The sequence below is a fragment of the Hyperolius riggenbachi genome, chromosome 1 (assembly GCF_040937935.1).
Source record: "Hyperolius riggenbachi isolate aHypRig1 chromosome 1, aHypRig1.pri, whole genome shotgun sequence".
Taxonomy (NCBI): Eukaryota; Metazoa; Chordata; class Amphibia; order Anura; family Hyperoliidae; genus Hyperolius; species Hyperolius riggenbachi.
Window position 1 is genome coordinate 236,085,701 of NC_090646.1, and position 12,989 is coordinate 236,098,689.

The 12,989-nt window shown below is 42.7% G+C and overlaps 1 protein-coding gene across 1 annotated transcript in view; it reads left to right on the forward strand.

The window, feature by feature from the left end:
• The window catches only part of SLC39A8 (solute carrier family 39 member 8), a 74,200-nt gene that overhangs the window by 43,250 nt on the left and 17,961 nt on the right, over positions 1-12,989 (forward strand). Inside the window, exons 5-6 of the mRNA XM_068270756.1 lie at positions 6,992-7,114; positions 11,081-11,239. Coding sequence (XP_068126857.1) covers positions 6,992-7,114; positions 11,081-11,239 — 282 coding nt within the window. The remainder of the gene's footprint in view (positions 1-6,991; positions 7,115-11,080; positions 11,240-12,989) is intronic.

A 12,989-nucleotide genomic window follows, 5' to 3' on the forward strand; every position in this document is an offset into this window, starting at 1 on the left:
CCCCTCAATTGGCCCTAGACTACAATACATACACTACACGATACATACATAGACATAGGACTATGGTAGGGAATAGATTGTGAGCTTCTCTGAGGGACAGTTAGTGGCATGAATATGTACTCCGTAAAGTGCTGTGGAAGATGTCAGTGCTTTATAAATACTAAATAATAATAACTAAAAGAGTACTTACAAATTTAAGTCCATGTTTACATAATCTGATTTTTTCATTCGCTCTCTTTTGGGGGTCCTAGAATTGTGAAGACACTTACCATAGTTCCCGTGCCTTGGCCCCAAAATGAAGTGACACTCTGAGAGGCAATATGCTGAATAGTATACGGGTATTAGAGAATTATTGGGTGGAAAGCCACTGTGCCAAATGCAGCTTAACTTAACCACTTCACCACTGAGGGGTTTTACCCCCTGTGCACCAGAGCAATTTTCACCTTTCAGCGCTCCTTCCATTCATTCGTCTATAACTTTATCATTACTTATCGCAATTAAATGAACTATATCTTGTTTTTTCCGCCACCAATTAGGCTTTCTTTAGGTGGGACATTATGTCAAGAATTATTTTTTTCAAAAAGTGTTTTAATGGGAAAATAGGAAAAATGTGGGGAAAAAATTATTATTTTTCAGTTTTCGGCCATTATAGTTTTTAAATAATGCATGCTACTGTAATTAAAACCCATGAAATTTATTTGCCCTTTTGTCCCGGTTATAAAACCATTTAAATTATGTCCCTATCATAATGTTTGGCGCCAATATTTTATTTGGAAATAAAGGTGCATTTTTTTCAGTTTTGCGTCCATCCCTAATTACAAGCCCATAGTTTATAAAGTAACAGTGTTATACCCTCTTGACATAAATATTTAAAAAGTTCAGTCCCTAAGGTAACTATTTATGTATTTTTTTTAATTGTAAATTTTTGAATTTTTTTTACTTACAAAAAAAAAAAATGGGGAGTGTGGGAGGTAATGAGTTAATTTTTTGTGTAAAAATCATTTGTATGTGAAAAATGTGTAGGGTGTAGTTTACTATTTGGCCACAAGATGGCCACAGTAACTTTTTGTTTTAATGCGACCTCCAAGCTTCCTTCCGGAAGCTTGGAGGAAGTATAAGGAGGCTGGACACGTGAGTTTTTTCTCACAATGATCACGCTGCCCATAGGAGAGCAGCGGATCATTGTGGGGCTTAGATCAACGAACGGGAATGGATTTTCCCGTTCATTGATCTCCGGGCGAGCGGGCGGCGGCGTGTTTACTAGCGGCGGGCGGCGTGTTTACGAGCGGGAGCGCGGACAGCGTCGGGAACGCGGAAAGTACGTATTTCTCCGTCCCTGGGGGTTAAAGGATGGAAAAAGGGACGGAGAAATTCGTACGGGCGGGGGTAAAGTGGTTAAGTACAAATTTAAAGAAAACCTGAACTAAAAGTTCCTTCATTTGATCTTATCTCTGCCATGTTCTGCATACCTAAATAACTAAGTATTTTTCTCATAGATATTACCATTTTAGATGTACAATATTGTGTTCCCTCAGCTCTGCTCCAGGTCATCAGTGTCCAATCTAAGTACATTTAAAGAAACAAACTGCACATAGTGTAGTATTATTTGACTGTCTACCCACCACCACACCTCCATATGTGCGGAATTGCCCTTACAGGACATAACCACTGGTCAGACTATTACAATCTGCACTCATATTATGAACAGGCTCTCCCCTCGCTATCACAACTGCTATCTCAGCTCTCCAACCACAGACCCACTGGCAGGTGCTATGAATTTAAAACAGAAACAGAAGTCTGGACATAGTAAAGCCTGTTTTTTAATATATCAAAACTGCTAAGAATTTCACGTACAAAATGTAAGAATTAAAAAGCAAGAAGTTTTGAGTCAGGATGATACCATTTATAGCTTAAAAAAAAGGATTAACCTTTCTGCTATTTTGCCTTCATCAGACTCGCTTACTCTTATTTTCTTACGTTAGCAAATAAATGGTATCATCCTGATTCAAAACTTCTTACTTTTACTGATGACTTATGCTGGGAATACACAGTATGTTTTTGCAGCTCGATTTCGCGCCCGATCATTTTCCGCGCTCGATTATGCGGGCGATTTTCTTATCTTCCATTCGTTTTTCTTATCTTTTCCCATTTTTCCCTATGCATTATCGAGTGCGTAAACGATCGGGCGGGATATCGGACATGTCGGAAATTATCAGTCGAGCCATCTAAATGGCTCAATCGAGCGGCAAAACGTACCATGTATTCCCAGGAAAAGAGGGGGTATAATACTTTACTGCTTCTACTAGACTTAAAAAGCATGTCACACTTAGGATGGATTCACAGTGGTCAGTTGCACAACACATGCGTAATGAGTGTTACATGCAGCTGAGCCAAAGGCCCATATGTAATTAACTTTTTCTCCTGAGTTTACTCTTAGGAAAATATTTTACATCTTTTCTTTAACCACCCTGGCGTTCTGATTAAATCGCCAGGGTGGCTGCGGGAGGGTTTTTTTTAAATAAAAAAAAAACTATTTCATGCAGCCAACTGAAAGTTGGCTGCATGAAAGCCCACTAGAGGGCGCTCTGGAGGCGATCTTCCGATCGCCTCCGGCGGCAAGAGATAACACGGAAGGCCGCAATGAGCGGCCCTCCGTGTTTCGCTTCCCTCGTCGCCATGGCGACGAGCGGAGTGACGTCATGGACGTCAGCCGACGTCTTGACGTCAGCCGCCTCCGATCCAGCCCTTAGCGCTGGCCGGAACTGTTTGTTCCGGCTACGCTGGGCTCGGGCGGCTGGGGGGACCCTCTTTCGCCGCTGCCGCGCTGCAGCGGCGATCAGGCAGCACACGCGGCTGGCAAAGTGCCGGCTGCGTGTGCTGCTTTTTATTTCGTGCAAATCGGCCCAGCAGGGCCTGAGCGGCAGCCTCTGGCGGTGTTGGACGAGCTGAGCTCGTCCAGACCGCTCAGCAGGTTAAAATAACTTTTCAACACTTTGCAACTGAAAATGTTCCAAAAAGTAGGTGAAAAGGTTTTAGTAAAATGTACTGGAGTATTTTCTTCCTTGCTAATGGTTTAAACGGTACTTTATTGATAAGTTCTGAAAATATCACCAAGGAGAACATGCAGAAGAAAAAGTGAATTGCAAATAGGTCCAGCAAGCAAGAAAATAATCTGAATAATCTTGACAGTGGTTTTTCACCTACTCTTCGTATTTTTTAAATTGCTGAATGCTGAAAATTATTTTAAATAGAAGATAAAAAATTATCTCCGAGGAGAAAACTTAGATGAAAGAGTGAATTGCATATGGGCCAAAGCCTATATGCCGCGAGTCAGAATAATGCAACCTGTTACAAAGCAGTACTGTGAGTAGGCCCATAGAATTGTATGGGAAGTGAGTTGATATGCAGAATAATTCTGCAAAACAGCTGAGCACTCACGCCTTGTCATTCACTGCTTAACTATCCTTCCACCATTCTTGGTCTGCCCAATAAATGTTTTCTTCTTGTCAATCAGAGCAGGCTGTCCTAGAGCTGCAGAATGTGCTTTCTCAGTGCCATGGGAGCTGCCATCTTGCTATCTGCAAATTCTGAAAATGACCTGTATTGTATCATTTTCTAACTTGTAACAATTCATTTCTGCCTGTTGGTGTCTTCAGATAACATGGTTTACAGAAGAGGGTAGAGTCAGTGCAAGGTGTTTATGTATTTGGGAGAAAGTCTATCAAAATAATAATGTCAAAATATCCTCATTAGAGTAGTCCACCACACTCCACTTCACCACTAGTTAAATCAAGAAGGATAACAGGCTCTTTACGAAACCATTAGGATGTATTGCAGTCCAAAAAAATCAAACTTTATTTATCTCAAAGAGTAGAAATGTTTTTTGTAAAATTCATAAGTTAATTTTCATAGATTTGTATGCTTCAGAGACACACATTGCTGATAACTATATGAAAATTGCACACAGATGGTTTTGACTTGAGATTATTTTTTTTCGCAAATTTAGCAAACTAAGGCAATAATACTAGTCCATTTTGGCATGAATTGCCCTTCATCAGGCCTTTGCAAATGAAGTCTCCTCAAACTGACCAATTAGAATCCAAGTTCTACAATGTAGAAAAGGGCCATCCATTCCAAACAGATGGAACCCTGCACTGCGCCAATGGTTGGATAATGAATAGCCATGCAGCTATGTAATGATCCGCTCAGCTGGATGCGCGGGCAGACAGCTGTTTGACCATTCCTTTAGACTGTGGGCTGCAGGTCTCTGCAAGAGAGACCTGTTTTTCCATTACAAGTTTCTGGTCTGTTCTGCTGCTGAGGAATTTGCATACACTCGTTATGCAAATCCCTTACCTGCCTCCTTTGATGACTGGCAGTATAAAGAGCTATGTTTCCCAGAGTCCTTGGCTGGTCATAAGAGTTAGTTCCTGTGTAACACTCGCCTGGAGTGTCAGCCTTGCTCTTTGTTGAAGATTAGCCTAGAGTAATTCCTGGAACTGCACTAGGCAGTTTCCCTAGTGCAGTTAGGATTGCATATCTGTTTTGTTTGTCTGTTGCGATTGTCCTGTCCCAGCGGTGGTCGACAGGAAGTCGTTCTGATCTTTGTTCTTGGAGTATAGCTGGAGCAGCGGTTGTTACCAGCTATCTTATCTGTTCTGTCTTGCCAGGATCGCACTCGCCTAGCGCTAGTGCTGTGGATCCTATCTCTCGTTTATTCCTGTTTTCGTGTATCTGTCTTGTCTGCTACGAACACTTGCTGAAGGCTCGGTGAGGTAACCGTTAAGCAAGCGCTCGCGTCCTCTGTTTTAGGTTTGTCTGTCCGTGGTTAGTTAGGCGTGCTTGTCTCTGTTGTGCTTAACACGCGGAGACCGCGCATAAACGCGTGCACTGTTGCGAATGAGTGCGGTGTTAGCTAGCATTTGTTATTTTCCTTATCTCATTATTGTATGATTTGCTGTGCCTTTGCTACTCTCGTGCTCTGCCTTGCTGTAGCCTTGTGTCACCTCTGGCAATCACCTCTCTTGCGATTGCGTTCCTGTTTCATATCTGCTGTTGTGTGTGCACCGTCGCGGGTGGGCGACTAGTTTGGTGCACACACATACAATCTGTCCCTGTGCTCTTTCTCTTCCGCAGTCGCTTCTCTTGTGATTGCGTTCTCACTTGGTTTCTTCTGTTGTGTGTCCACCGTCGCAGGTTGGCGGCTAGATTGGTGGACATACATACATTCATCATCTGTGCTTATTCGGTCTTGTATCGCTGTTAGCAATCGCCATCCCTGGCGATTGCCTTCTCACTTTGTCTTCATGGTTGTGTTTTCATCGTCGCAGGGTGGCGACTAGTTTGGTGGACACACATACCCTCTGTCGCTTTGATCTCTCTCTTTCAGGGCTATCTTGCCCTGCGTTTCTTCCCTTCGTGCAATTCCTGTCTGGCATGTGTGGTAGGGCAGAGGAGCTGTTCCTCTGCACTCCACAGCTCCATCTGTCGACAGGAATTTCCCTCTACAGGTGCATTGCACCTTCTGCTGGGTTCCCGCAAATTACACGCTTGTGGAGGATTTTCGCAGTGTCAGCGCACGTCTTGTGCGCTGATCACGGAGAGAATTCCACAATCGTTACAAGCTACTAGGGAGTGGATTCTGATTGATCAGTTTGAGGAGGTTTTGTTTGCAAAGTCTGATGAAGGGCAATTCACGCTCGAAACAGACTAGTGTAGTTGCCATAATTTACAGATTTTTTTTTCTCAAGCACAAACCATCCTTGTGCAATATTCATATATAGTTATTAATGTGTGTCTCTCAAGCCTACAAATCTATGAAAATTACCATATATACTGGACTATAAGTCTAGAAAAAGTAAAAGTATAGGGGTTGACTTATATACAAGTCACAAGCCACAATGAGCACACTGAATAATGTGTGTACTATTAGTGACATTCCCATTTGCAGCAATTTACCCTGTGGTAAGTGACACTTTCCTGATAAAGGAAATGTCAAGAAACCACTGGTCTGAAAGTCCTGGCCACACGAATTAACAAGGAAAGGGGTGGGGAAAAATACTGAGCTGCAGGAAGGGAAGGGAATAATTGCTGCACATGGGGGCCTGGATGAGGTATTGGCTGCACTTAAGGGACAGGAGGGGTTAATGGATGCAATACTGTATGCAGTGCAGTGCAGTCAGTAACCCCTCCTGGTCCCCAAGTGCAGCTGTTAATTCTTCCTGGTCCCCAAGTGCAGCCATTCATTTTGATGGGTAGACTTGCATCAATAAAAATTCTAGCTTAAGAGGGTCAAATATTGGATTTGACTTATACATCAGGCTGACTTATACGGTAACTTATGACTTAACATATGACTTTTACGAAAAATGTTTCTACTCTTTAGAATAAAGTTTGAATTTTTTGGGCTGCAATACACCCTTGTGATTTTTTAAATAGGCTTTTATCCTTCTAGATTCAACTAGAGTCAGTGCAAGGAGAAGCTACTATTGCTAAATTATGTGCTATCCACTACCCCACTTGGGAGGCAGACTGGCGTAATCAATAGCACTCCCACCTGCACGCACTGGGTGCTGGGGCTCAAAGCCCAGCAAATGCACTATCTGCAGGGAGTTTGGATGTTCTTACCAGGTCTGAGTGGGTTTCCTCCGTAAACTCCGGTTTCCTCCCACATCCCAAAAACATACAGATAAGTGAATTGGCTGTCCTCTAAAATTGGCTATGATATATGGTAGGGAATAGCTTGCGATCCCCTCTGAGGGACAGTTACTGACAAGGTTGCATGCTCTGTAAAACGCGACAAAAGATGCCAACACTATATAAACACTAAATAATAATAATATAAGACAGGTAGTACAAGACAGGTAGTGACGATATCTCAGGATGGATAAGAACATCACAGATAAATGATGGGTATATAATCCTAACTCAGGTGAAGTTTTATCCAGGGTACAGGTTCACTTTAAGCACACAACTATTTATATTGTTTCAGGCATTAGGATTTGATCCTAAACACGATGATTACATTTCAAAAGCAGTGGCTATTTTTGGAGGATTCTACGTTCTGCTGTTCGTTGAGAGAATACTGAAAATGGCTCTGAACATCTATGGAGAAGTAAGAGTACTATATTACTGCTATTTATAATAAGGTTTATCCGTAAAAGCACACAGATCCAGGCACATCACCTCCATAGCAGTGGTAACTGGGTGACTGATTTGGATGAAAGCATTTGCATTAGCATTTGTGCAAAGGGTTAACTGACTTTGCTGATTGGTGAAAGTACCTGGGGAAGGAACCTTCTGATTGCCTTATTGCTTTATAACAGCAAGGATCTCCCTTAACCACTTAACGACCGCCCACTGCACAGGGGCGGCCGGAAAGTGGATCCCGCAAGGACCGCCTCATGCACAGAGGTGGCGGTCCTTGTACGGGCATGGGCGGAGCGACCGCGTCATCCGTGATGCGATACTCCGCCGGGGATCGATGGCCGGGGACTTAGACTCCAGCCCCCGGCCAATTAGCAGCGCCGGCGGGCGAAGGAAATCCGGAATCAAGCTAAATTAAGTGTATAAAGCACTTTGCTAGGTAAACAAAGTGCTTTATACACGCTTCCTCCTCACCTCGTGGTCTCATTGTTCCAGAGACCACCAGCGAGGAGGAAGCAGTAGTAAGTATACACCACACATTTTTTTTTTGCCCACAGACCCCCTGATCTCCCACCCCAGCCTTCAGACCCCCCCCCCCCCTGCCCACCCCCCAGAACACTGTTTGCACCCAATCACCCCCCTAATCACCCATCAATCACTCCCTGTCACTATCTGTAAACGCTATTCTTTTTTTTATGCCCTAAACTGCCCCCTGCTCCCTCCTGATCACCCCCACCCCTCAGATTCTCCCCAGACCCCCCCCCCCCCCCCCAGTCCCCCCTGTGTACTGTATGCCTCTATCCCCCCTGTAATAACCCACTGATCACCTGTCAATCACCTGTCAATCACCCATCAATCACCCCCTGTCACTGCCACCCATCAATCAGCCCCTAACCTGCCCCTTATCAATTCACCAGTGCATTATTTACATCTGTTCTTCCCTGTAATAACCCACTGATCACCTGTCAATCACCTGTCAATCACCCATCAATCACCCCCTGTCACTGCCCCCCATCAATCACACCCTGTCACTGCCACCCATCAATCAGCCCCTAACCTGCCCCTTGCGGGCAATCTGATCACCCCCCCACACCAATAGATCGCCCGCAGATCCGACGTCAGATCACCTCCCAAGTGCATTGTTTACATCTGTTCTCTACCATAAACACCCACTCTTTACCCATCAATCACCCATCAATCACCCCCTATCACCACCTGTCACTGTTACCCATCAGATCAGACCCTAATCTGCCCCTTGCGGGCACCCAATCACCGCCTACACGCTCAGATTGCCCTCAGACCCCCCTTATCAATTCGCCAGTGCATTATTTACATCTGTTCTTCCCTGTAATAACCCACTGATCACCTGTCAATCACCCATCAATCACCCCCTGTCACTGCCACCCATCAATCAGCCCCTAACCTGCCCCTTGCGGGCAATCTGATCACCCACCCACACCAATAGATCGCCCGCAGATCCGACGTCAGATCACCTCCCAAGTGCATTGTTTACATCTGTTCTCTACCCTAAACACCCACTAATTACCCATCAATCACCCCCTGTCACTGCTACCCATCAGATTAGACCCCTATCTGCCCCTAGGGCACTCAATCACCCGCCCACACCCTCAGAACGCCCTCAGCCAAACCCTCAGATCCCCCTTAGACCCCCTTCCGATCACCTCCCCAGTGCATTGATTGCATCTAACCACCTCTTTTCCCCTCTAACCACCCCCTGAGACACCCATCAATCACCTCCTGTCACCCCCCTAGCACTCCTATCCATCAGATCAGGCCCAATACAACCTGTCATCTAAAAGGCCACCCTGCTTATGACCGGTTCCACAAAATTTGCTCCCTCATAGACCACCTGTCATCAAAATTTGCAGATGCTTATACCCCTGAACAGTCATTTTGAGACATTTGGTTTCCAGACTACTCACGGTTTTGGGCCCGTAAAATGCCATTGCGGTATAGGAACCCCACAAGTGACCCCATTTTAGAAAAAAGACACCCCAAGATATTCTATTAGGTGTATGATGAGTTCATAGAAGATTTTATTTTTTGTCAAAAGTTAGCGGAAATTGATTTTTATTGTTTTTTTTTCACAAAGTGTCATTTTTCACTAACTTGTGACAAAAAATAAAATCTTCTATGAACTCGCCATACACCTAACGGAATACCTTGGGGTGTCTTCTTTCTAAAATGGGGTCACTTGTGGGGTTTCTATACTGCCCTGGCATTTTAGGGGCCCTAAACCGTGAGGAGTAGTCTAGAAAACAAATGCCTCAAAATGACCTGTGAATAGGATGTTGGGCCTCTTAGCGCACCTAGGCTGCAAAAAAGTGTCACACATGTGGTATCGCTGTACTCAGGAGAAGTAGTATAATGTGTTTTGGGGTGTATTTTTACACATACCTATGCTGAGTGGGAGAAATCTCTCTGTAAATGGACAATTGTGTGTAAAAAAAATCAAACAATTGTCATTTACAGAGATATTTCTCCCACCCAGCATGGGTATGTGTAAAAATACACACCAAAACACATTATACTACTTCTCCTGAGCACGGCGGTACCACATGTGTGGCACTTTTTTACACCCTAAGTGCGCTAAGGGGCCCAAAGTCCAATGAGTACCTTTAGGATTTCACAGGTCATTTTTGTTTCAAGACTACTCCTCACGGTTTAGGGCCCCTAAAATGCCAGGACAGTATAGTCACTAATGACCCCATTTTAGAAAGAAGACACCCCAAGGTATTCTGTTAGGAGTATGGTGAGTTCATAGAAGATTTTATTTTTTGTCACAAATTAGCAGAAATTGATTTTAATTGTTTTTTTTTCACAAAGTCATTTCCAGAGATATTTCTCCCACCCAGCATAGGTATGTGTAAAAATACACCCTGAAACACATTATACAACTTCTCCTGAGTACGGCAATACCACATGTGTGGCACTTTTTTTGCAGCCTAACTGCGCTAAAGGGCCCAAAGTCCAATGAGCACCTTTAAGCTTACAGGGGTGCTTACAATTACGCACCCCCCAAAATGCCAGGACAGTAAACACACCCCAAAAATTACCCCATTTTGGAAAGTAGACACTTCAAGGTATTCAGAGAGGAGCATAGTGAGTCCGTGGCAGATTTCATTTTTTTTTTGTCGCAAGTTAGCAGAAATTGAAACTTTTTTTTTCTTTTTTGTCACAAAGTGTCATTTTCCGCTAACTTGTGACAAAAAATAAAATGTTCTATGAACTCACTATGCCTCTCAGTGAATACTTTGGGATGTCTTCTTTCCAAAATGGGGTCATTTGGGGGGTATTTATACTATCCTGGAATTGTAGCCCCTCATGAAACCTGACAGGTGGTCAGAAAAGTCATAGATGCTTCAAAATGGGAAAATTCACTTTTTGCACCATAGTTTGTAAACGCTATAACTTTTACCCAAACCAATCAATATAGGCTGAATGTTTTTTTTTTTTTATTAAAAACATGTTTGTCCACATTTTTCGTGCTGCATGTATACAGAAATTTTACTTTATTTGAAAAATGTCAGCACAGAAAGTTAATAAAATCATTTTTTTGACAAAATTCATGTCTTTTTTGATGAATATAATAAAAAGTAAAAATCGCAGCAGCAATCAAATAGCACCAAAAGAAAGCTTTATTAGTGACAAGAAAAGGAGCCAAAATTCATTTAGGTGGTAGGTTGTATGAGTGAGCAATAAACCGTGAAAGCTGCAGTGGTCTGAATGGAAAAAAGGGTCTGGTCCTTAAGGGAGGTAAAGCCTACGGTCCTCAAGTGGTTAATAAAGCAAGAGGAAAATTGGTTGATTCTTTTGGATAACAGAATTCTGATTACGTAAATAAAGACAAATGCTTGTTTTATAAATGTTGTGTACTGGGATCTTTCCCAAACCTTTCTTATTTTTTTCTTAGGGGCTTCACAACCACTTAGACCTTGACCAGCCTCCTCAAGAAATACACTCAGAACACCATCAGTGTAAAACTACAAATGGAGCTATGTTTGCAAATCCAGCTATAACTGAAGTAAATGGTGTTATACCCGTTGATCAAGTCAGTGTGGTCTCATCAAAGGTAAGAAAAAGAAGCTTAGATAGAACTCTCCAAAACAACAGCACACCTTTACTAAAGGTTACACTCACCTACACAGAAAATTAAGAAATATGTAGCAGGCTAGAAGGGCTCTTGCCCTTTGGCACGATTCACCTCTTAAATGGGAACAAACCCTACTGTCTGGAAAAATGTTCAGTACTGCATTTAGCGGACTGAATGGCAACTGACACATCTAAATGGGTCTATGTGAATTGAAAGCATAGATCTGTTGTGCTTGTCTGTTGCTGCACCACTGCCTGCTGTAGGACAATACACGGACCAGCTACTACTTAAAGCAGGATTAAACTGTGACATTATATTCAATAAAAACATGTTTTCCTACTTTGTATTACTCATACAGTTATCATATTTGCTTTTTTGCACAAGTGTTATTGTCCATTTACAAAGTTACAAAGTACAACAAAGTACAGTTTATATGTTCTGAAAGCTACAATTGCATTTTATTGCACAGCTGCTGTATTTATATTTTCTAATGTACTCGGTAAAAACAGCAGAGAACTTTCACTGGGTACATTAAAACAGCAGAGAACTTTCACTGTCTGCTATCTGTGCTAGCTGATACACTGTACAGCAATATTTACAAATTGTAGCTGTATAGCTGCTAAGCTAACATAAACAAGATAATATTATCACTTGAGTTCAGATCTAAAGGCCGATTCCTCGTACAACATCGCTGGGCCGGACTATACAGATGTGTTTCAGCTGTACAGCTGACAACGCGTTCTATTGCTATGCGTGGAGGCGGAGGGTGGTGAATCCTATTCCATTGTAAAAACACTAGATGCTACAAATTAATGTCAATGGAGTACAACGCATTGCAAAGCACAGTAATGAAAAATGCTCATTTTGAAACCCGTTGCGATGTGCCGCATTGGTATTGCAACGGATTCAATGTGAACTTAACGTCAGTAGTAGGGGGATGTGTGTTACCTGCATCAGTGTGAGCAATTCAGCTGGCCGCTGCAAGATTTACTTTAATGCGTGTCTTTATAATATCAGTTAAAAAAGTTATTTATGAGAAATATATATTTTGCATTTATCTCGCTGTACTTTATTGAGCATAAATAGGTGTAAGTACATGAGTATTATTTTGGATGTGAGTATTATCAGTGGCGTAGCTAAGGAGCTGTTGGCCCCGATGCAAGTTTTACATTGGGGTCCCCCAAGCACTCTATACATAGCAATTGATACGGTGCACCAAAAACTGCCAATGGCAAATACAGTGTCAGAGGTGCAAGAAGAGGATGGGGAATAGTTTGTTAATGATTAACGCTATTCAAAGTATATAGAGAAGTGATGATTATGAGCACATGACCCATAGAGCGCTAATAATGAAGTTGAGGAAGGGCCCCTCTGGCCCAAGGGCCCCGATGCGGTCGCAACCTCTGCACCCCCTATTGCTACGCCGTGAGTAGTATACATTGTACATTAGCTTATGGATTTAAATTTGTTCTCGTGGATATTATAATGCAAAGCTGATTGTTAGCCCATCAGACACCAGGGTCCTGATCCAGTTATATTTTTTTCCCAGGAGACTTTTTCTCTTTTTTTCCCCCAAACATAAACGCAATGCATGGATCGCATGCGGGAATCAAAAGCTAAACACAGCAGTGAATTGACTTTTAATATTAGATAAAAATAAACCAATCATTGTAGGAAAACAAGTGGTGGTTATATTAGTTCAGAGAGGTAAGACAATATATGCTACCAG